This window comes from Podarcis melisellensis (assembly GCF_964234715.1).
Source record: "Podarcis melisellensis genome assembly, chromosome: 2".
In the NCBI taxonomy this organism is placed as follows: domain Eukaryota; kingdom Metazoa; phylum Chordata; class Lepidosauria; order Squamata; family Lacertidae; genus Podarcis; species Podarcis melisellensis.
In genome coordinates this window covers 14716013-14738313 of record NC_138529.1, presented here as the reverse complement: position 1 = coordinate 14738313, position 22301 = coordinate 14716013, and the positions used below count along the sequence as shown (strand labels likewise).

The following is a 22301-nucleotide window of genomic DNA, read 5'->3' as shown; positions in this document are numbered from 1 at the left end:
TAAAACCTAGGCAAAAAGTGTGGCAGTCACATGTACACATGGTTAGGGGCGTTGTTATAAGAATTTGAAGGTCTTATATATATAAAATAAAGGTAAAGGTAAAGGTAAAGCTACCCCTGCTCATACGGGCCAGTCGTGTCCGACTCTAGGGTTGTGCGTCCATCCCACTTAAGAGGCCGGGGGCCAGCGCTGTCCACAGACACTTCCGGGTCACGTGGTTAGCGTGACGAAGCTGCTCTGGCGAGCCAGCACCAGCGCAGCACACGGAAACACCGTTTACCTTCCCGCTATAAAGCGGTACTGTTGTAAATAAAAATATGCCCTTTTCCCTTATGGGATATCCAAGAGCCCATATAGAGTCCTTACATAGGTTCCCTATTGGTAGGAGAAAATAACAGGCCAACCAGAGAATATTGAGAAGCAAGGCAGCTAGTAAGCTTCATCTTTATTGATCTGTTGCAACAGGGTGCTCCCCTCACACGCAGGAGAGGAAGAGGACCCAGAACAATGCTGTGCAAGGGTTTATAAAGACTTTTGAAATTCCCATTCTGTAGATCAAGACCACCCCCAGAAACATTATGCATACATCACAGAAGGGGTGTAACCTAAGACCACCCCTCAGATACATCCCACCTACATCACAGAAATTTAAATGTTGTTTTTCTCTTGTCCTTGTTTATCTCCTGTCTGGCAGGTTACTTGATTGGATTTCCTGGGGAGCCTGGCCATTCTTTTGTAGTGGTAAAATACTTATTTCCTGGGCCAGGTCACAGGCTCACACCTTGTATCTTAAATGTGTCCTTAAGACAGGATTTGTGAAGAAAGAGACAATGGGGAGACTTTTCCATTTTGACCATGCAGAGAAACATTTGCTCAGTTTAGGAATCAAAATGGTTCCAGGTTGGCTTTCCTGTGCTGATCTATGTACATGTGGTTTATGAACGTTGCCATATATCTAAAACCATAAAATTCCTATCACAGTACCTATTTATCTACTTGCACTTAGGGGTGCTTTCGAACTGCTAGGTGGGCAGGAGCTGGGACTGAAAGACGGGAGCTCACCCCGCCGCGGGGATTCGAACCGCCAACCATACGATCGGCACGTCCTAGGCACTGAGGTTTTACCCACAGCGCCACCCGCATCCCTATATATATAAAATAGATGTTCCTAAATGTACCAAGCAAACGCATACAAATATGTAAACCACATGTCTGAAACCCACAGCAAAGTCCTGAAACCATTTTCTCTCTCCCAAAATGACCTCAAATATTTCTCTGCAAGGTCGAAGGAAATGGGAAATCTCCCCATTGTCTCTTTCACAAATCCTGTCTTAAGGGCACATTTAAGATGTGAATAGGGTGTGAGCCTGTGACTTGGATTCAGGCACTAAGGCCTTTTCTGTGATGTAGGTATGATGTATCTGGGGGGTGGTCTTGAGCTACACCCCTTCTGTGATGTATGTATGATGTTTCTGGGGGTGGTCTTGGACTCCAGGGCAGGTAATTTAAAATGTCTATATAAGGGCGGGCACACCTTTGTCCTGGGTCCCTCCCCCGCCTCCTGTGGGTGGAGGGGAGCACCTTGTTGCAACAGCTTTAATAAAGATCAGGCTTATAGCCGCTTTGCTTTTGTACATCCTGGTCTGGTCTCTGTTCATTTCCCAACCAGTTTGAGCCTTAAAAGGCATGCTCTCTCCCAAGGTCCAGCCTTCCTTAATAACCTGAACCCCTTGGAGAGACCCCAATTTTATTCTTATTTCAGGGCAGTTAGTCATAGGTAATTGTAGTCAGTGGGAACAGTGATCAATGTGCTTGTATATGCTTTTAGGTGATCGTCACTGCCTGGTTGTAGATGATGATGATTTCTTCCCCCTAAACTCACTTCACTATGTCTCCCTCCTCCCAGCCTCCAACAAACATGTGTGCAATATTTAGCAGATTGGATTTCATGCACTTGATGCATCAGACTTTCAGCTTTTAAGCCGCCACGGGAATTTTCATACTAGCCTAGGAGCGCTTCTACAATACTAACTCAACATGCACATGAAAGCAGCTTAATTCCAGCTGTCTGATTGGCTAACTCCATCACTGGGGCTCTCGGTTGATGGACATAAATGAAGTGGCTTGCACTGCCCCCCTTCCCATTGGATAGAAAGAGTAGCTCGGCTTCCAATTGGTTAAATGTAGATACTCTCCTTTTCTGTTGGTTTTCTTTTGGTTCCTATGCTTAAAGGTAAAGGTATCCCTGTGTTGTAAACAAAAAATTGCCCTTTTCCCTTATGGGGTATCCAAGAGCCTATATAGAGTCCTTGCATAGGTTCCCTATTGGTAGGAGAAGATAACAGAGGCCAACCAGAGAATATTGAGAAGCAAAGCAGCTAGTCAAGTCAAGTCAAGTTCTTTATTACGGTCATAGACCAGCATAAGCAAAACATCTAAATAAGTAGCATAACAGTATGAATCTAAGTGAATAATTATTAAATAAATAAGAGCAAGAACCAAACATATACATAGAATACTTAATTAGGCATAGATAATGGGTGAGTAAAAATTTATAAGAAAAATTAAAAGATCGGTTAACACAGCAATATGGGGTGGGCTTCAGAAGTCCAGGTTTACCAAGTTTACCAAGTTTTGTTGCGGCAAAAGCCAGCGACACCAAACATCACAAGGTCAAACAAAAAGGAGATCCACAAGAACATCAAGAAGAAGAAGAAAAAAAGATTACACAAGGGAACTTCGCTATGTGCCATTCAACAGCAGAAATCTACGCTTCCTGATTGCTAAAGCGCAAAATTTGGCCACCTCATATGATATTGAGCCCGAGGAATCTTCCAGAAGGTATTTTCTTAAAATTTTGGGGGAGGATTCCAAATAATGCCGTAGGGGTACGAATTTTGACAAAAGCGGCAAGATAAGTCGAGCTCGCTCTTCACTATAGAATCTGCAGGACAGAAGGATGTGTGTAACAGATTCTACCCTATCAGACATACAGGGGCAGAGACGTGCATGCATCGGTACCCGCGTGAATTTGCCGTACAGCACTGCTGAGGGCATTGTCTCAAAGCGGGCTCTGGAGAAAGCCCATCTATAAGCTTCGTTAGTGATGTTAGTTAAATAAGGGGCAGCTGCAAAGTTAGGCCAAGCTTTTAAACATCTATATGTCTCCGGGAGTAGGGCGTCTTCTTGTTGTAATTCGACATCGTAAAGTCTCTGAGTGATAATTGCCTTTGCCTTGTTCTGAGTTCCAAGAAAGAGATTTTCAGGGTTTAGGCCAATTTGTTTGATCTTGTTAGTTATTTGCATAAGCCAAGGGGGATAGGGAACTGCGGCCAGGAAGCAAGGTAACAGTCCCTTAGGATTGTAATGGATTTTCAGCCAGAGGGATATTGCTTGCTCCCAGACTTTTAATTCCACTCTGGGTAGTCCTGCCTCTTGCCTTAAGACTGCATTAGGTGTACACTTTGGGGTGGCAAATAGTGATCTTAAGAATTTTGATTGTACTGTTTCAAGGGTCTTAAGGTTGACAGAGGGGCTAATTTGAGTGCCATATAGGAGTTGGGCTAAAGATTTTGCCTGAAAAACTTTTAGGGCCATCGGTAGAAAGCCAGCTCCTTTCCTTCTGAATAATCTAAGGATGGCATTTGCACTTCTTCCTGCTGATATAGCTGATGTGGTCAGGTGTGTTGACAATTTGGCATTGTAAGAAAAAGTAATGCCTAAGTATTGGAAGGTCTTGGTCTGTTCAATGGCGTTTCCCTTTACGCTCCAATTATCTTTCCTGAAGGAGCGGTTAAAATGTACAATTTTGGTTTTGGCAAAGTTAATTGTTAACAGTTCAGTGTTACATTGGTCACTAAACTTTCCTAAGGCACGTTTCAGACCCACTTTGGTTTGAGAGAGAAGAACAGCGTCATCCGCATACATTAAAACTGGTACTTTTCTGCCGTTAGAGAACACGGGGGGGTGGGTTTCGATTTCACGGCAGCATGTGACCAGGGAGTTAACATAGATGTTAAATAAAAATGGGGCTAATAGGCATCCTTGTCTAACTCCTCTTTGGACTGGGATTTCTCTAGAGAGTCTGCCGTCCTGTGCAAGTCTTATCTGGAGGGTGTTGTTCTCATGAAGCTTAATCATCAGAAGTAATAACCTTCTGTTAATACCCATATTGGCCAATTTGGCCCAGAGCCTACCCCTGGATACAGAATCAAATGCTGCCTTTAGGTCCACAAAGGCTGCATACAGTGACTTTTTCCAATGTTTCACATACTTATAGACAAAATAATCTAACACTAAGCAGTGATCAATAGTGGAACGTCCAGATGTAAACCCTGCTTGTTCAATTTCTAGTAAATCATTATGATCTAACCATTCACATAATTTTAGGCATAGATGTTTTGTATAAAGTTTGCAGATCACATTCAGAAGACTAATTGGTCTATAATTAGATGGGTCAGAGGGGTTACCCTTTTTAAATATAGGCACAATTATAGCCAGTCCCCAATCTTTAGGGATTTCAGTTGTCTTATCTATATATGAAAATAGATTTGCAAGAACCGGGGCCCACCAGTTTATTTGCGCTTTCAGAAGTTCAGCAACAATGAAATCACTTCCTGGGGCTTTGCCAGATTTCATTTGTAGAATTAACGAAGTGATTTCAGTTTCAGATGTTGGGGGCCATGATGTATCATTGTCTAAGGGGATGTTAAGCAGCGCAGAAGGTCGATGTTCTCTAAACAGCACTTTATAGTGCTCTTCCCATGAGTTTGCAGGGATTATTGTGCCCTCGTTAGGAGCTTTGGTTTGGCTGGAAATAATTTTCCAGAAGTTGGTATTGTCTTTTTCTATTGACGCTTTTATGAGGGCCTGCCAGGTGAGAGAGTCTGCGGTTCTTTTTTTGGTTTTTAGTAACTCTTTGTAGTTCTTTTTTTTAAGTTGTAACTCTAATTTAGTGATAGGGTTAGGATTTTGCTGGAAGACCTTAAAGCATTCCCTGAGTATAAGTTTTGCCTGGATGCATTCGCGGTCAAACCATTTTTTGTTGGTAGGGGACGCATTGTGGCTAGATCTCCCGAGTCTTGACAATAGCGGTTGGAGTTTTCGGATTAGTGTGTTATAATGGCCAATTGGGGAGGGCTCTTCAGTATCGTTGGAGGTCAGGTCAGCCCAGAGGAGTTGACCTTCCATTGATTGTGTCCAAATGCTGAAATTGTTATTAACATAAGGGGACCATTTGATTCTGGATCTGCCTATTTGTTGTAGAACATTAGGATCAGAGGTCTGTGGGGTGAGCCCACATCTAGAGGGTTCCCAAAATTCAGTCCTTTTAAGATTTAGAGGGAGATGGTCACTTTCGGTTCTTATATCTACAGTGAATTCAATATATTCATCAAAGAGTTCTTGGGAGACAAGGATGTAGTCAATAACAGAATGCCTTAAGCCTGACCAATAAGTAAATTGGCCAGGACAGTCTCCCGAGGAGAGGCCGTTTAAAATAACAAGGTTTAATCTAAGTGCCATTAGAAAGAGACATGTACCAGCGAAATTGGTAACTGGGTCAAGTGAATGACGCCTGAATAGGGGCCAGTGTTCGTCATTAGCATTTAGGGGACCCATTCCACTTTCGTTGATTAGTTGTTCGTCTGAATGACCTAGCCTTGCATTAAAGTCCCCACCAATGATTAGGGAGGCAGAGGGAAACTTATTTGAGACAAGGAGAATGCAGTCTTCCAGTTCGTTCCAGATGTTTTTAAGATCAGTTTGTTTCATGAGTGGGGGAATATAAACATTGATGCATATGATCTTAAAGTGGGTAGAGAATATTTTCACAGCCAAAATCCATTTTTTATCGATTTTCAATTGGGTGGGGGAGGTTCCTAGATCTATCGATACGAAGGTGCTCAGACCTCCCGCCGGTCTTCCGCCTTTGGGGCCAATTGAGGCACAGGAGTGGAAAGCAAAATAATTGTGTAGATCGAAAGGATTTTGCATCCAGGTTTCTTGGAGCAGGATGATCTTAAACTGTGATACGTAGCTTAGAACGTCTTTGTCCATTGTTTTCGATTGCCACCCAGCAACGTTCCAGGATAGTAATAGAGGTGAGAGTCATTTTGTCTCTTCAATAGCATCTAGGACTTTCCCGGAGTCGTGGAAGATGCAGCCATTGGGTGGTGAAGGCTCCGGTAATGTGGTTAGGGGCGCCACAGCGATTTCGGCGTGGATTTCAGTTGGGCAGAGTAGGGGGGGGTGTTCTGACGTGACCTGAGGAGATTCATATTCCATTTTTCGCTCCAAGTTAGGTGGAGTGTTTGCCTCTTTTATGGGCGCTAGGTCTTCAGGGTTGCGAAGATAGAGTAATAACTCATCTAGTCTGTCCGTTATCTCTGTTTGTTCGGCTTTTGGGAGATGGGAGAAGGAAACAAGTAACTCCTGCTCCATCGAATTCTCTAGATGAGTAGCCTTTGATAGGAGGGGCATGGGGGTCTCTGTCCAACTAATTAAGTCTGAGGGTGGAGAGGTAGAGCTCGTAGTAGGTGGAGTGCCCTCATTTTTAATTGCTTTCCTTTTAGCTGGAAGGTAGGGTATAAGAGGGCAAATCTTAGTGTTGATAAAAACTCTTGTAATAAAAATTCCAAAATTAGTCAGGGAGCTTCGTAGGGACATCATATAAGTTGGAAACTTTTTAGATTTGAAGGTGAGCAGTATCCTCTGCATGTGTGGCTTGCTGTAAATGTGGACAGTGGATTCTAGATCGATGGAAAGGGGATTTATGCCCAAGAGCTCAGCTAGATGCCTTCTTGCGACATGTATAGACGACCAGTTAACAACCTGACCTTTGAAGGGGAGGATAATTAAACAAAGTCTAGTGGCTTGTAGTGAAAGATTGTAGGAAGATGTGGTGTGTAGATCTTCCATAGTTTGTTCATTTTCAAATTTGCAGCCAGTCTGCGGAGTTGAGCGCAGTAGGGCAGGTACTCTGGGTGTTGGTTCGGCCCTATCCTCCGGTAAAACGTCTACGGGGCTGACATTAACTTTTGGGGATACAAAGGATATGATCTTCTCTAAAGAGCCTTTGATGTCTCTTATGTACTTAAAGATACAGTCCACGGTTTTAGCCACAAGGTCTAGCGTGGTAGAGTGTTCAAGTAGTAATTCAGAGAGATGGTTTTCTTGTTCTCTGATGCAGTCTTCCGCCTGAATAGTTGGAACCTTTTTGGGACCTTTTGGTCTCATGATGGTGTTGTTTAGGGGGTCAGTGGGTTGTTTAGCGGAAAGTTCCTTCGGTGTAGTTTCCTTATCTATTATCTCTGCTAATGGAGAGAAGCTATTCGAGGTTGGAATATTAAAAGTATCCTTTGTTTTTCCATGAAAGAATTCGCTGATTTTGGTTTGCTTGGTGAGGGGCAAACATGCCATTTCCTCTAAATCCTCAGATTCTCTGCAGCGTTTTCCAACCCCCCTCCTCGCTTCAGCAGGGCTGTTGAATTGCTGAGTCATCTCTCCCTTTACCTCGCTCTTCTATCTTCCCTAGGTTTTTCAAAGAGTCGAGGGAGTATTTTCCTTGAAAGTATCCTATTCAAGGAAGAGTAGTGTGCCAAAGGTTATCGGCATAACACTAAATTATGCTCCGTCTGTGCCTCCAAACTTGTGGTGAGAACAGCCCATGAATCTTCCTGTAAACTCTTCGCGGTGAGGTGCTTAAATTTATCTGGGCTCAATGTTCATTAAAATAATCTTTAAAAGGAGTCTTTAAAAGAAATAAGATAGTCTTTAAAATAGTCTTTAAAAGGGGTAAGAGAGAATAAAAAGATAAAAAGATAAAATCAACGGGCTCACATTAGTAGAGTGCCGGTCGCCATCTTGAATATCCCTGTCAGCTAGTAAGCCTGATCTATATTGATCTGTTGCAACAGGGTCCTCACTCACCACACGAAGGAGGGAGGAGGAACCCAGAATAATGGTGTGCAAGGCCTTATATGGAGTTTCGAAATTGCCACCCTGTAGATCAAGACCACCCCCAGAAACATCATACATACAGCACAGAAGGGGTGTAACCTAAGACCACCCCTCAGATACATCATACCTATATCACAAAAAGGCGGTCTAAAACAGAAATTTTGAATGTTCTTTTTCTCCTGTCTGGCAGGTTACTTGATTGGATTGCCTGGGGAGCCTGGCCAGTCTTTTGTAATGATAAATACTTAATTCCTGGGCCAGATCACAGGCTCACACCCTATTCATATCTTAAAAGTGCCCTTAAGACAGGATTTGCGGGGAAAGAAACAATGGGGAGGATTCCCACTTTGACCTTGCAGAGAAAACATTTGCTCAGTTTAGGAATCAAAATGGTTCCAGGTCGGTCTTTCTGTGCTGATCTATGTACGTGCTTGATTGGTACGCTTATGAACATTACCATATATCTAAGACCTCAAAATTCCTATCACACCTGACCATTAGGTCCAGTCGTGACCGACTCTGGGTTTGCGGCGCTCATCTCACTCTATAGGCTGAGGGAGCCGGCGTTTGTCCGCAGACAGCTTCTGAGTCATGTGGCCAGCAGGACTAAGCCGCTTCTGGCGAACCAGAGCAGCGCACGGAAGCGCCGTTTACCTTCCCACTGGAGCAGTACCTATTTATCTACTTGCATTTTGACGTGCTTTTGAACTGCTAGGTGGGCAGGAGCTGGGACCGAGCAACGGGAGCTCACCCCGTCGCGGGGATTCGAACCGCCGACCGTCTGATTGGCAAGGCCTCGGCTCTGTGGTTTAGACCACAGTGCCACCCGTGTCCCATTACATTAGTGCGTACCAAACCTAAATTTCCTGGAGATGGTGAACCTATGTCTGGATTGTACTTCTTACCCAATAATAATAACTGCTAGGTGGGCAGGAGCTGGGACCGAACAATGGGAGCTCACCCCGTTGCAGGGATTTGAACCACCAGCCTTCCGATTGGCGAGGATTCAAACTGCCAACCTTCTGATCAGCAAGCCCTAGGCTCTGTGGTTTAGACCACAGCGCCACCCGAGTGGCACCCTGGTGTGCCTTGAATGATGGTCAGGGGTGCTGTGGGCAACCCTGGGCTCTGTCCCTCTTTCCTTCCCTCCCTCCTCTGATGCCTTCTTGCGCCTCTGCCTCCCAAAGGTTTGCACCCCTGTTTGTAGCCAGGACAGCTACTGCAGCTATCTCCCCAGGTGAATGGTGCCTCGGGGGGCTGGCCAGGGGGTTCTTCCCAGGCCCCTGTAGGGCAGAGTGAGGAGGCAGCTCTCTTTGGGGCAGAAGGGAGTGGCGCTCAGAGCCTAGGGGTGGCATCTGCGGCTACCCAGAAGACTCCCAGGGAGTGGGGAGAGGAGAGGAGGCTGAGGGAACACTCCACAAGGGAGGGTGTTTGCAAAGGGGTGAGGGGCTGCCGGCTCTGCAGGCAAGGGGTGACACAACTGGGCCCCTGAGCCCCACAGGGGTGCTGCAGAAAGAAGGTTGTTGGTCAAGGGATCCATGGACCCCAAAAGGTTGAAAACCTCTGGGCTTAGGGGACTGCTGCATTCTAATACTGGAAGTTATAAAAACTCTTAGTGTTGCAGCATGTGATGAGTCACACCCTGGCCGGCACTTTCTTGATCTCCTGCCCTCGGGCAGAAGATATAGAAGCATGATTAGTCGCACCAACAGGGTAAAGAACAGCTTCTATCCGTGGGCTGTTAGGCTGCTGAATGAAAAGATAACAACAGGGCAACTGATTTCGGGTTTGGTGGGTGTGCGTCAGTAAACGAGGGGAAATAAGACTAAGAGAGCTGAGTGGGGGTGCTCGTGTAATCTCACTGAACAGTGGTACCTCAGGTTAAGTACTTAATTCGTTCTGGAGGTCTGTGCTTAACCTGAAACTGTTCTTAACCTGAAGCACCACTTTAGCTAATGGGACCTCCTGCTGCCGCCACTGCATGATTTCTGTTCTCACCCTGAAGCAAAGTTCTTAACCCATTTCTGGGTTAGCGGAGTCTGTAAGCTGAAGCGTTTGTAAGCTGAAGCGTCTGTAACCCGAGGTACCACTGTATACAAATTGTACAAGTGACAATAAAGTATTTCAATTATTGCTGTTATAATTGCAAAAGCATTTATTGCAGACCTTGGAAAGTAGGGTGCAATAGAAGCCTGGTATCTGAATTCTATTCTGTTGGGGTTACCCCCCTTCCCTCGCCCCCCCCCCCCGGCCTCAAGGAGCTTTCAGAGAGAAAGATTAAAAAGGAATTGACTGCTGATCTTTGGAATAAACTTTGAACCACTACAGCCAACCACTAAATGTACATACAAAGTAACCAGTTACTAAAATCTAGCTTCTGGTGTGTATGTGCAGAGAAGCCAGCTGCTTTTGATGGTGGATTTTTAAACCCAAAGTTTCAAACTCTTTTAATGATAATAATCCTCTCCAAATAGCATTTTCATAACGTCATTTAGTACGGACATCTTTGAAATCAAACCGTGTGGAACGACGGAGAACTGAGCTCAATCCTGGCAGAATTAACACTGCTTAAACCTTGCTGTTTCATAAGCGCCATTAGGTTTTTCGCCTCAGTAACGGCAAGGTAGGCAAACTATAAGTCAGTGGAAATGTCTAAAACGTTTTTAAAACTCCAAAGAAACGTTCTACCTTTTGGTAGAAACCACCAGGGCTCTCAGAACGCGCCAAATTTCGAGTTTGAATTTGATTGGCCGATTCAGCCTGCCATTTATCCACCCAATTGGCGATAGGGGGTGGAGCCTAACTGTTTCAGGCTGAAGTTTTCCCTCCGGTCCGAATCTACCATACATAAACAGAAAGCCAGCGCGGAGCCGCTTCACTTCGGGGAGACGTCGGAAAGAGTCAGTCATGTCTGGTCGTGGCAAAGGAGGCAAGGGGCTCGGCAAAGGAGGCGCCAAGCGCCACCGCAAGGTTCTGCGAGACAACATCCAGGGCATCACCAAGCCCGCCATTCGACGTTTGGCTCGCCGAGGCGGAGTCAAGCGCATCTCGGGGCTCATCTATGAAGAAACGCGCGGCGTCCTCAAGGTTTTCCTAGAGAACGTCATCCGCGATGCGGTCACTTACACGGAGCACGCCAAGAGGAAGACTGTCACGGCCATGGATGTGGTCTACGCCTTGAAGCGGCAAGGGCGCACGCTGTACGGCTTCGGAGGCTAAGCTCCCTACAGGACATCATAATAGTTTTCAAAAGGCCCTTTTAAGGGCCACTCAAATCTTTCTTGGAAAGAGCTGTTGTAGACACTGCTTAAAAACTTACTCAAAGCTTTACAATCTCCCCGCACTCTCGGGATGGACCCTAATCCAGGAAAGTGTCTTTCAAGTGCGGCAAAAAATACACTAATCTAGTTACCCACCCTTTGGGAAGGTTCTAAAACTGGTTTCTGGAGAGTGTTGCGTAATGACCGTGTCAGATGCAAGACCAAGGCTAAAGTACGAAGTGACTGGTGCCAACCTAACCTACCTTACTGGGTCGTTGTTAAGGTGGGAAGGGTGGGCTGTAAGCTGCCTTAAGCTTTTTGAAGGAAAGGTGGGGTATAAGTAAATGAGCGGGGTTGAATGAGGTGCCACAGGGGAAGTAGGCATGCTTTTTGTTCCCCATTTGCCTCTTTCAAATTGTATGCAGTTTGAACCAATGAAATGGTGCAGTTATCAAATCAGCCAATCAGTGTGTGTGTGTGGTGAATGTTACAAAATGCATGAAGCCTCATTAATCACAATCATAGAATTGTCGAGTTGGAAGGGACCCTGACAATCATCTAGTCTAGTGCATGGGTAGGCAAACTAAGGCCCTGGGGCCGGATCCGGCCCAATCGCCTTCTAAATCCGGCCCATAGATGGTCCAGGAATCTGCGTGTTTTTACATGAGTAGAATGTGTCCTTTTATTTAAAATACATCTCTGGGTTATTTGTGGGGCCTGCCTGGTGTTTTTACACGAGTAGAATGTGTGCTTTTATTGAAAATGCATCTCTGGGTTCTTTGTGGGGCATAGGAATTCGTTCATTATTTTTTTCAAAATATAGTCCAGCCCCCCACAAGGTCTGAAGGACAGTGCACCGGCCCCCTGCTGAAAAAGTTTGCTGACCCCTGCTCTAGTGAATCCCCTGCAACGCAGGAATATGCAGCTATCCCATATGGGAATCGAACTGCCGTGCCAATAAAACATTATGAAGAAAGCATTAAGTTGCCTGTTTGGAGGGCACCTAATGCAGCGCCTTCTATATATACATGGAATATTTCTGCTTTCGGATATTCACTTATTCCCCCCCCCTTTTTTTTACTTCTGACAATAGATTCCTTTGCCCTTCCCAAAAGCAGGATAGGAGCACAGTCGTTATAAGGATCTGTGCCGCCTGATGCATAAAAGCAACCAGGTATGTTAGGTAACATTTATTTAGGGAATGTACTTAAAGACATTCTCATGGATTAGTTACCTAGTCATGCTTTATGAGCAGGGAGCAGGAACTAGGTGGATTTCATGTTTGCCCCATTCAATGCACGCCTGTGGCTGAAACGAAGGATTGAGGATGAGGAGGGTGTGTTAATATGGACACTTAGAATCATAGAACTGGAAGGAACCCCAAAGTCATCTACTCCTGCAACGCATTTTAAATGCTGCATTTTAAATTGTATCTTAACCTGTATTTTAAATTGGTCCCCTCCCCATTATGTTTTTATTGTAATTTTACTGGCGTTAGCCGACTTGAGGCGGGGGAGGGCGGGGTATAAATAAAAATTTATTATTATTATTATTAAAGCATCCAAGACACACGGGCGGGAGCGTGTGAATATGATCTGATTGTTGAATATTTGGTGAACCTTTCACAGACTAAGGAAAAAGTTTGCTCACAGTTGTTTTTCTCTCGGTCGGTCGCAGTAAAAGGTGGTTGTTTTTTACCCGCGAATAGCAAATGCCTCGGCATCATCTTCTTACATATGCAAAAGACAGGATTGTAAAATACACGTTTCCTATTGGAAGCCTGCTTTGGCGGCTCTTTCCATTGATCAAAAACGAGAACCTTGCTTTTCATTGGTTGCTTTAAGCCCGGTGGTCTCTCCAGCCAATCACGGGCCGCGATTTACAAGTCAATGGAACGCATAAAAGCTGAAAGCTCCCTTTCCGAATTCTAGCTCGCTGCGAGTAGTACGTCGGTTCCGATCGAAGAGAAAAGCTCAGCCATGTCTGGACGTGGGAAGCAGGGAGGCAAAGCTCGGGCTAAGGCCAAGTCTCGCTCTTCGCGGGCCGGCCTGCAGTTCCCGGTCGGCCGCGTGCACCGCCTGCTTCGGAAGGGCAACTACGCCGAGAGAGTCGGCGCCGGGGCTCCGGTTTACATGGCTGCCGTGCTCGAATATCTGACCGCCGAGATCCTGGAGTTGGCGGGCAACGCGGCCAGAGACAACAAGAAGACGCGCATCATCCCTCGTCACCTGCAGCTCGCCATTCGCAACGACGAGGAGCTGAACAAACTCCTGGGCAAAGTGACCATCGCGCAGGGCGGAGTCTTGCCCAACATCCAGGCTGTGCTGCTGCCCAAGAAGACCGAAAGCCACAAGGCGAAAAACAAGTAAAGGCCCCAAACTTTTCGAGCAGCCTGAAAACCAAACGGCTCTTTTAAGAGCCACCCACGGTGTCAAAAGAGGAGCTGTGATTCTGGTTTGCTAAAATCGAGCAAGTACAAATAAGCAAGATACTTAGTGCGTTTTTATTCACAAAAGCAAGAGGCTAGTGAAACTTCAGTTATCTAAGAGGGTCAAGCCAGTATAAAAAGACGGGGGGTAGTCTTTAAAGAAGACTAGCAATTCCAAATTGTAAAAGGGCTTCCGGGTTAATTCGGACGCCATTTTCTTTCATTTCTAGAGTCTCACAGTCTAGATCGGAGCTTTCCAAACTCGCGACAAGTTAGTGTATCGGCTGTAGAATGTAGATGTGTCGCGCAAACTTTAACAGAGTTCGATAGTAAAACTGAATTATTGTGAAAAGTTTGGAAAGCTCTGCTCTAGATTAAGTTTGATGCAAAAAGACTTGCGCTTTCTCACTTGGGTCTTCAGTAAGAAATGTATCTGCCCTAGTTCATGAATTCACCCTGACATGTAGTCCATCGCTTTTAGCCTCGTATCGCTGGCTGCTGAAGCAAATACTAGTTTTCAAAGCCCTGCAGTTTGATTGGCAAACTGCAATCAACCATATTCAACACTTTCCAAAAACTATCAAGGTACACGTCAGCTGGGGGTCCATGATCTATTCTTAATTTAAGGGAACTGCAGACGGGGGGGGGGAGTTCGCAGTAGCCCGGTTTTATTTCCCACCGGATACTTTTCCACCCGTTCCGGGGGAGGGGAGCAAAGTATTGCGACCGCTTTCATCACAACAGTTGCTGTAGCGAAGGGCTTCGTCGCCTCCCTCTGTTTTGCTGTAATCCACTTAGCAATGTCGATTGCCGGTTTCTTAAATTCCTATCTCCAAAACAAAAATCCGATCACTTCCGGGGTAGTTTGTAATCAGGATGGTTAAGCAAGGTTTCAAAACGGCGGTGAAACTTATGCCCCCCCCCCCCGCTCCTCACCCTGCCTTTTGTCAATGGGAGCAGATTGCTACAAAACACTAGCTTCTTTAAATTGTCCCTTCAAACGTCTCCCAAAGCAATAACTTGACTCAATGTGATTGGAAACGCTGGCGCTCCATTGACTTGAATTCAGACTCTCACAAAGCAAGATTTTAATATATCAAATCGGAAGCTAGGGGTGTGTGCGTGACTCTACCCTTTCTGATCTCTTATGCCGGGGGGGTTGACGTAATAGGAGAGAACGAAGCAAATACCCAATCGCGAACAAGCCCGGGAATTTCAAATGTTTCCAACGGCTACATGGCTATTTTCAGCCAATCAGAACAAAGCGAGCTAGCTATATAAATGGTCCGCACGCAACCGGCTTGCTCATTTTGAATCCCGGCGAAGGCGAAGGTAGAGGGATCGGTACTTACTGCAAGGAGGAATGGCTCGCACCAAGCAGACCGCTCGCAAGTCCACTGGCGGGAAGGCTCCGCGCAAGCAGCTGGCCACCAAGGCAGCTCGGAAGAGCGCTCCGGCCACAGGCGGCGTGAAGAAGCCCCACCGCTACCGCCCGGGCACCGTCGCTCTGCGCGAGATCCGCCGCTACCAGAAGTCCACGGAGCTGCTGATTCGCAAGCTGCCTTTCCAGCGCCTCGTGCGGGAGATCGCCCAAGACTTCAAGACCGACCTGCGCTTCCAGAGCTCGGCAGTGATGGCTCTGCAGGAGGCCAGCGAGGCTTACCTGGTGGGGCTCTTCGAGGACACCAACCTGTGCGCCATCCACGCCAAGAGGGTCACCATCATGCCCAAAGACATCCAGCTGGCGCGCCGCATCCGTGGCGAGAGGGCTTAAAAGGGAGCCGCAGCCAGCCGCTCTCCCTCCGCCAACCACTCACCCAAAGGCTCTTTTTAGAGCCGCCACTCTTTCAAGAAAAATGCTGAAGTCACATTTCTGCCATGATTGTGTGTAATCGCTTCGTTCTTTCGCAGTATATATCGCCTTAGCCGTCCATATAGCCATGTAAAATGAATCTTACTGGGGTAGAGTACCAGTGATAAACTAAAACAGCTTAATTTTTCTTTCCCCCGCTTTTTAAAAAAATTAGATCTCGGAGGTTAGCTTAGAGTGAAGCATAGTTTTTCATAGGTACAGTGTATAACTCCCACAAACACAGCCCCAAATCAGCTATTTGCATGACTGCGTCTGTGGGACTTGGGTGGGATGCATGCAGTGAAGCCAGCTTCTAGGTTTATTCAGAAGGAATATTCATTGCCCCCCCTGCGCTCTCAAAATTTATAGTTTCTAGTTTAAAGGCACACTAGTTTAAAAACGCAGCTTCCGCCCTCTAACTTTGTGGCAAGATTGGTCTTTTATGTACATGATGAAATTGCAGATACGCACATTTGCCTCGAAAGAAGCGATAAAGCTCTTTTAAGTGAGAAAGTGGGTGGCCCTTAAAAGGGCCTTTGGAAAGCGATTATTTTCAGTATGGAGCTTAGCCTCCGAAGCCGTACAGCGTGCGCCCTTGCCGCTTCAGGGCGTAGACCACATCCATGGCCGTGACAGTCTTCCTCTTGGCGTGCTCCGTGTAAGTGACCGCATCGCGGATGACGTTCTCTAGGAAGACTTTAAGGACGCCGCGAGTTTCTTCGTAAATGAGCCCCGAGATACGCTTGACTCCGCCTCGGCGAGCCAAGCGTCGGATGGCGGGCTTGGTGATGCCCTGGATGTTGTCTCGGAGAACCTTGCGGTGGCGCTTGGCGCCTCCTTTGCCGAGCCCCTTGCCTCCTTTGCCACGACCAGACATGACTGACTCTTTCCGACGTCACCACGAAATGAAGCTGTTCGGCGTTGCGATTCTGTTTATGTATGGTAGATTCGGACCGGAGGGAAAACTTCAGCCTGAAACAGTTAGGCTCCACCCCCTTATCCCCATTGGGTTGGTAAATGGCAGACTGAATCGGCCAATCAAATTCAAACTCGAGATTTGGCGCGTTCCGAAAGCCCTGGGGGTTTCTGCCCAAAGGTTTACGTTTCTTTTAAGATTTTCAAAATATTTGTGAGAGTATATTTCCACTATTTACAGAATATATTTTTCCAAAATCGTGTAGTCATTTCTAATCACAAATCGGAAACCCACTGTTGTTTTGCTTCTTTCCTTCTCTTTAAAGATACCTCTGTGCTTTCCCAATTATTGACGAGAAAAGCTTAAAGAGGGCTCGTATCGACTGAAACAGTTTAAGCGACTTTAATTCTGCCTTTGATTGTGACTCAGTTGGTGTCTCCTCCTCTGTAGTTTGGCTTTAAGGATGCCCATCTTAAATCACCCAGTAAATAAGTTATTTGGAGAGGATTACAGTATTGTTATTATTACAGCTGAAACAATAGGTTTAAAATCCCACTCTTAAAAGTTTTAACTATGCCAGAGATTGTTGTTGTTGTTTAGTCGTTTAGTCATGTCCGACTCTTCGTGACCCCATGGACCAGAGCACGCCAAGCACTTCTGTCTTCCGTCTCCCGCAGTTTGGTCAGACTCATGTTTGTAGCTTCAAGAACACTGTCCAACCATCTCGCCCTCTGTCTGTCCTCCCCTTCTCCCGTGCCCTCAATCTTTCCCAACATCAGGGTCTTTTCCAGGGAGTCTTCTCTTCTCATGAGGTGGCCAAAGTATTGGAGCCTCAGCTGCAGGATCTGTCCTTCCAGTGAGCATTCAGGGCTAATTTCCTTAAGAATGGATGCGTTTGATCTGCTTGCAGTCCATGGGACTCTCAAGAGTCTCCTCCAGCACCATAATTCAAAAGCATCAATTCTTTCGCGAGCAGCCTTCTTTATGGTCCAGCTAGGTTGAAAACAGTCCATCTAAGACAGGCTTCCTCAACCTCAGCCCTCCAGATGTTTTGAGACTACAATTCCCATAATCCCTGACCACCGGTCCTGCTAGCTAGGGATCATGGGAGTTGTAGGCCAAAAACACCTGGAGCGCTGGCACTGCCTTATATCAAGTATTTCAGTTACCCCAAGATCTGAGGCAGTTTCCTTCAGGGCCGAGGAATCTCCAACAACTGCTGAGCTACAATTCCCATCAGCACCAGTTAGCACGGCCAATGGTGGTGGGAGTTGTAGCTGAGCTCAGCCACAAGCTCCTCTCCCCGTAGGCAGAATGGAAGTGGACTTCCGCCTCCGTTTATGACATCAGATACTCAAGGAGATTTAAAATTCCACAGCAATTGCTCTGTGATATTCCGAGAAAGGCCCCCTGTTCTGAGAGTTAAGCCAGGTAACCCTCTCTCTCTGTCCCCAACTTAAAATCGCTTCACAGCCAGCCTTCCCTCAGAGCCGAATCTGATATGTAGAGAAAGAAGACAAGATCTCATGATGTTTTATTTATTCATTTCACTGCATTTCTAGCTCTCCCACCTTTTCCTCCAAGGATCTCAAGGTAGCATATGTAGGTTCCAGACCCTCCCACTGTCCCTATTTTCCTGGGACAATCCCAGGTTTACAGAAGCTGTCCTGGTTTCTGATTTGATCCAGGAATGTCCCACTTTTCCTTAGGACATGATCCCTCTTTTCATCAGAGAAATGTTGGAGGGTGTGGAGTTCAGTAACTAGACAACCTTGAGAAGACATCTGAAGACAGTCCTATATGGGGAAGTTTTTTTAAATTAATGCTTAATGTTTTATTATGTTTTTATATATGTTGGAAGCTGCCCAGAGTGACCAGGGCAACCCAATCAGATGGTTGGGGTATAAATTAATAATAATAATAATAATAATAATAACAACAACAATAATAATAATATTATTACAGTGGTACCTCAGGTTACAGGTGCTTCAGGTTACATACGCTTCAGATTACAGACTCCGCTAACTCAGATATAGTACCTCGGGTTAAGAACTTTGCTTCAGGATAAGAACAGAAATCGTGCAGCAGCAGTGGGAGGCCCCATTAGCTAAAGTGGTACCTCAGGTTAAAAAGAGTTTCAGGTTAAGAACGGACCTCTGGAACGAATTAAGTTCGTAACCAGAGGTACCACTGTATTATTATTATTACTACTACTACTACTACTACTAATAATAATAATAATAATAATAATTCATCTTAAATACATCATATCCCATAAAGATTTCAGGCAGTCACAATGGCCAGTAATTATTGTAGTCCTGTTTATTCCATGGACACCCAAGTTCCTGCCATTCTTCAAAATTCACACACTCTACAAACTCAGTTGTAAAGGCACTCGGCTGCCAATTTCCCCTTCGCAAATAGGACACCTTTGTAGTAGAGAAACAGTGGGTGCTTTGTGTGTGCTACAGCACTGCAGAAACACAGAGAAACTAGAAGATCTACAGACCTCTGCTTCCTAAGAATTGTAGCTGATCCTCATTTGAAGAACAAAAACATCTGTATGCCTGCGGTTTAGAAAAGGATCAGAGGTGGTGATGATGATGATGATAACAACAACAGAATAGGATGTCCTTGGCATGCGGGTGGCGCTGTGGTCTAAACCACAGAGCCTAGGGCTTGCCGATCAGAAGGTTGGCAGTTTGAATCCCCGCAACGGGATGAGCTCCCTTTGCATGGTCCCTGCTCCTAGCAGTTCGAAAGCACGAAGTGCAAGTTGATACAGTGGTACCTCGGGTTACAGACACTTCAGGTTACAGACTCCGCTAACCCAGAAATAGTACTTCTGGTTAAGAACTTTGCTTCCGGGTGAGAACACACACACACAGCCCCTCCGAGCCAAAGGCCCAAAGGCAGAAAGCCGAGCCAGCAGCCAAACGAAGCCTTAAGAGGTGGTTCCCATAGCGCAGCAACCCGGCAAAGGGGATGCAGCAAGGAAAACCACAGTCACCTCTCTGCTGGGAAGCGCCGAGCAAAGGCGAGTCCCCAGGCAACGCGGCCGATTTGATCGGCACAAGGCATGCAAGCTCCACCCCCCAGTCGTTCTCAGACTCCTTATTGGGCAGCCGAGCAACGCAGCTGAGGAGCTTCCCTGGCCGGCAGGGAGCCAGGAGGAAGAGGAACTGCTTCCTTTGAAATCCGGGAAATTTACAGGATAGCAACAATCCGGGATAGCAGCGGGAAACGGCACTGGAATGGGTAGTTTGACAGCTATGCTCTCTTCTCTCTAGCTCCAGGACTTCCTCAATGCTGATTCTCATCGGAACAGCCCTTTTCCTCCTGGTGCGTCCTGCCTTGCCCGACGACACAGTGGCCGACGACATTGGCAGCCACATGATGGGCCGCATCTCGGAGCTCCTGTCCCCCGAGGAATGCCAGGCCTTTTACGCCAAGCTCGTTGGGCCTGAGGAGAACGTGAATGAAGAGCTCCAACGCCTCTCAGTGGAGAGGAACCCCATTCGCAGGCGACGGGAAATCGCCACCACCGAGGCCTGCAAAGCCACCCTCAACGGCTGGCTGGAGACGGAAGGAGACGCCATGTATTGGGACCGCCTGTCGAGGGCTCTCCAGGCCGTCGGGCGTCCCGACGTCTCCCTGGAACTGGGCAAGAACCTCAACCAAGACAAGAGTCTGGAGATCAAGAAGAACGTGGAGGGATATCACAAGACGGTCCAGCGCTTGACCTCTTCGCTGCTCCTGGAAGAGAACGAGATGGGTGGGAGCGAGGGGCCAGGAGGCCGGCTGCGGAGAGAGGGATCTCAGGCTCAGCTGGAAGAGGGGGACTGGGACAAATTGGAGCTGATTATAGAGAGGAGGCCCCTGCCGCCATACAACAGGAGTCTCTTTCAGTGGGTCACTCCACTGGTGACAGGGGTCGTCGGTGGATTCCTCACGTCCTTCGTCGTGGTGGCTCTAGCCGTCTATTCTTTCTTCTGGATCCTGAAGCAAGAAAGTCCCACCCCCATGGCGCCCAACTGGGACTCTGTACCCGATATGATTTTCCGCTCCCCTTTGCCCAAGCGTGGGGCCATCTACTACTCATTTCAGCAGTTTGATGATCTGGGGAAGCGTGGCGGTGAGACGGAAGATTACGGCGATGACGACGATAACGAGGAAGACTGGGAGAAAGAACCCATTGTTAGGTCTTAAGTAAAGTCAACCTTACTGCAACTTGCTTTATGGAGAATGTAGATTAAAAATAAAACACGTTTGCTTAAGAGGTCCAAAATGTGAGCTTGTTTTACAGTAACATAACAATTGCCCTGGGACACAGGTGGCGCTGTGGGTTAAACCACAGAGCCTAGGACTTGCCAATCAGAAGGTTGGCGGTTTGAATCCCCGCGACGAGGTGAGCTCCCGTTCCTCAGTCCCTGCTCCTGCCAACCTAGCAGTTCAAAAGCATGTCAAAGTGCAAGTAGATAAATTGGTACCACTCCGGCGGGAGGGTAAGAAGTAGAGAATTACAGCTGTAACTAATAAGTTTAAGGAAATTTAATGAAAGGAAACTAAATAGATAAATTGACTAAAGGGTTGCTAAAGAATCGTGGAATAAGGATGCAACGAAAGGGAGGTATGGGGAAGTCGGTATATGTTTAATGTTGTGTATGTTTTTGTTTTGTGATGTGTTTGTTTTTTATTATGTGTTTGAAAAATGAATAAAAATTATATATATATATATAAAAAAGATAAATTGGTACTGTTCCGGCGGGAAGGTAAACGGTATTTCCATGCACTGCTCTGGTTCGCCAGAAGAGGCTTAGTCCTGCTGGCCACATGACCCTGAAGCTGTACACTGGCTCCCTCGGCCAATAAAGCGAGATGAACATCGCAACCCCAGAGTCGGTCACGACTGGACCTAATGGTCAGGGGTCCCTTTACCATTTAACAATTGCCATGTTGAGCCTGGTCATTGTTCTGATGATGATGATGATGATGATTTATTTGTACCCAACCCATCTGACTGTTGGCCCCAGCCACTCTGGGTGGCTTCCAGCACACATAAAAACATAATATAACTTCAAACACTGAAAACGTCCCGATACAGGGCTGCCTTCAGATGTCTTCTAAAAGTTGTGTAGTCCTTTATCTGCTTGACATCTGATGGGAGGCGGCATAAAAAAACACTTCTGCATGAAAAAAGCCTCTGCATGCTAGGTCAAATTTCCAACACTGTCCTGGGTTGCTTAATACCCAGTGTAATCTCAGCAAGGGATGAAATGCAGAAGATGACAGAAGTCTGGTAGTATTATTAGCGGCACAGAAGGGGGGCTTTCAGTAGATGCTCCCTACATGTCGAATTGCTCCTGCCAGAATTCCCTCTCCACATGAAGGGGAAAAAGGCCTATCCTCTTCTCAAGTTCAATCAATTCCTCCTCCACCCTTTGCTCTGAACAGGACAAGGAGAAGCAGCCGCCATGAGAAAAACAAATCAAAACTGAAAAGCTCCTGTTTCCAAGCTAAATGTTATTAGCATGCTCTTACAAACTTATTTAAGTGGGGGTGCAATGGAGCGGATGTATTCTGCATATGTAGAAAACAATCACTTAAAAAAATCTAATCTCTGGCATTGAAGAATTGATATATATAATCATTTTTTATAATATATATATATAATCATTTTTTCAATACAAACAACCGCAAATGACACAATGGACTGTTTTCAGCCTTGTGATTTTTTTATCAACCAGCAGGTGGCAGTACTCTGCCGAAGATTTATCCTACCCAGAGAAAAGTTGATAATTTTATTATTTATTGGTTATTTATAAATAATCTTCTCTCCAGTTCAAGACTCTCAAGGAGGGTTGGCTGTTGGTCATGATGCCGTAG

At 46.2% G+C, this 22301-nt stretch overlaps 5 protein-coding genes across 5 annotated transcripts; 4 read left to right on the top strand and 1 right to left on the bottom strand.

The window, feature by feature from the left end:
- Nucleotides 1-10838: 10838 nt before the first annotated feature.
- Nucleotides 10839-11271, top strand: LOC309364264 (histone H4). Its single transcript, XM_081901168.1, has one exon. The coding sequence runs from the start codon at nucleotides 10867-10869 to the stop codon at nucleotides 11176-11178; it is 312 nt and encodes a 103-aa protein (XP_081757294.1). The 5' UTR covers nucleotides 10839-10866; the 3' UTR covers nucleotides 11179-11271.
- Nucleotides 11272-12877: 1606 nt separating this feature from the next.
- LOC309362715 (histone H2A type 2-C) lies at nucleotides 12878-13734 on the top strand. The gene has a single exon (XM_081898442.1). It carries the CDS (start codon nucleotides 13199-13201, stop codon nucleotides 13586-13588), a length of 390 nt encoding a protein of 129 aa, XP_081754568.1. The 5' UTR covers nucleotides 12878-13198; the 3' UTR covers nucleotides 13589-13734.
- A 1030-nt stretch (nucleotides 13735-14764) lies between these two features.
- Nucleotides 14765-15490, top strand: LOC309365542 (histone H3.2). The gene has a single exon (XM_081903557.1). The coding sequence runs from the start codon at nucleotides 15011-15013 to the stop codon at nucleotides 15419-15421; it is 411 nt and encodes a 136-aa protein (XP_081759683.1). The 5' UTR covers nucleotides 14765-15010; the 3' UTR covers nucleotides 15422-15490.
- Nucleotides 15491-15817: 327 nt separating this feature from the next.
- On the bottom strand, nucleotides 15818-16418 carry LOC309362720 (histone H4). The gene has a single exon (XM_081898446.1). It carries the CDS (start codon nucleotides 16374-16376, stop codon nucleotides 16065-16067), a length of 312 nt encoding a protein of 103 aa, XP_081754572.1. The 5' UTR covers nucleotides 16377-16418; the 3' UTR covers nucleotides 15818-16064.
- Nucleotides 16419-19686: 3268 nt separating this feature from the next.
- TMDD1 (transmembrane and death domain 1) lies at nucleotides 19687-20692 on the top strand. Its single transcript, XM_081898948.1, has one exon. It carries the CDS (start codon nucleotides 19722-19724, stop codon nucleotides 20622-20624), a length of 903 nt encoding a protein of 300 aa, XP_081755074.1. The 5' UTR covers nucleotides 19687-19721; the 3' UTR covers nucleotides 20625-20692.
- Nucleotides 20693-22301: the final 1609 nt, after the last annotated feature.

Bases quoted from the DNA above. Each gene is read 5' to 3' on its own strand.
- LOC309364264 (XM_081901168.1), top strand. From the start codon at position 10,867: ATGTCTGGTCGTGGCAAAGGAGGCAAGGGGCTCGGCAAAGGAGGCGCC.
- LOC309362715 (XM_081898442.1), top strand. From the start codon at position 13,199: ATGTCTGGACGTGGGAAGCAGGGAGGCAAAGCTCGGGCTAAGGCCAAG.
- LOC309365542 (XM_081903557.1), top strand. From the start codon at position 15,011: ATGGCTCGCACCAAGCAGACCGCTCGCAAGTCCACTGGCGGGAAGGCT.
- LOC309362720 (XM_081898446.1), bottom strand. From the start codon at position 16,376: ATGTCTGGTCGTGGCAAAGGAGGCAAGGGGCTCGGCAAAGGAGGCGCC.
- TMDD1 (XM_081898948.1), top strand. From the start codon at position 19,722: ATGCTGATTCTCATCGGAACAGCCCTTTTCCTCCTGGTGCGTCCTGCC.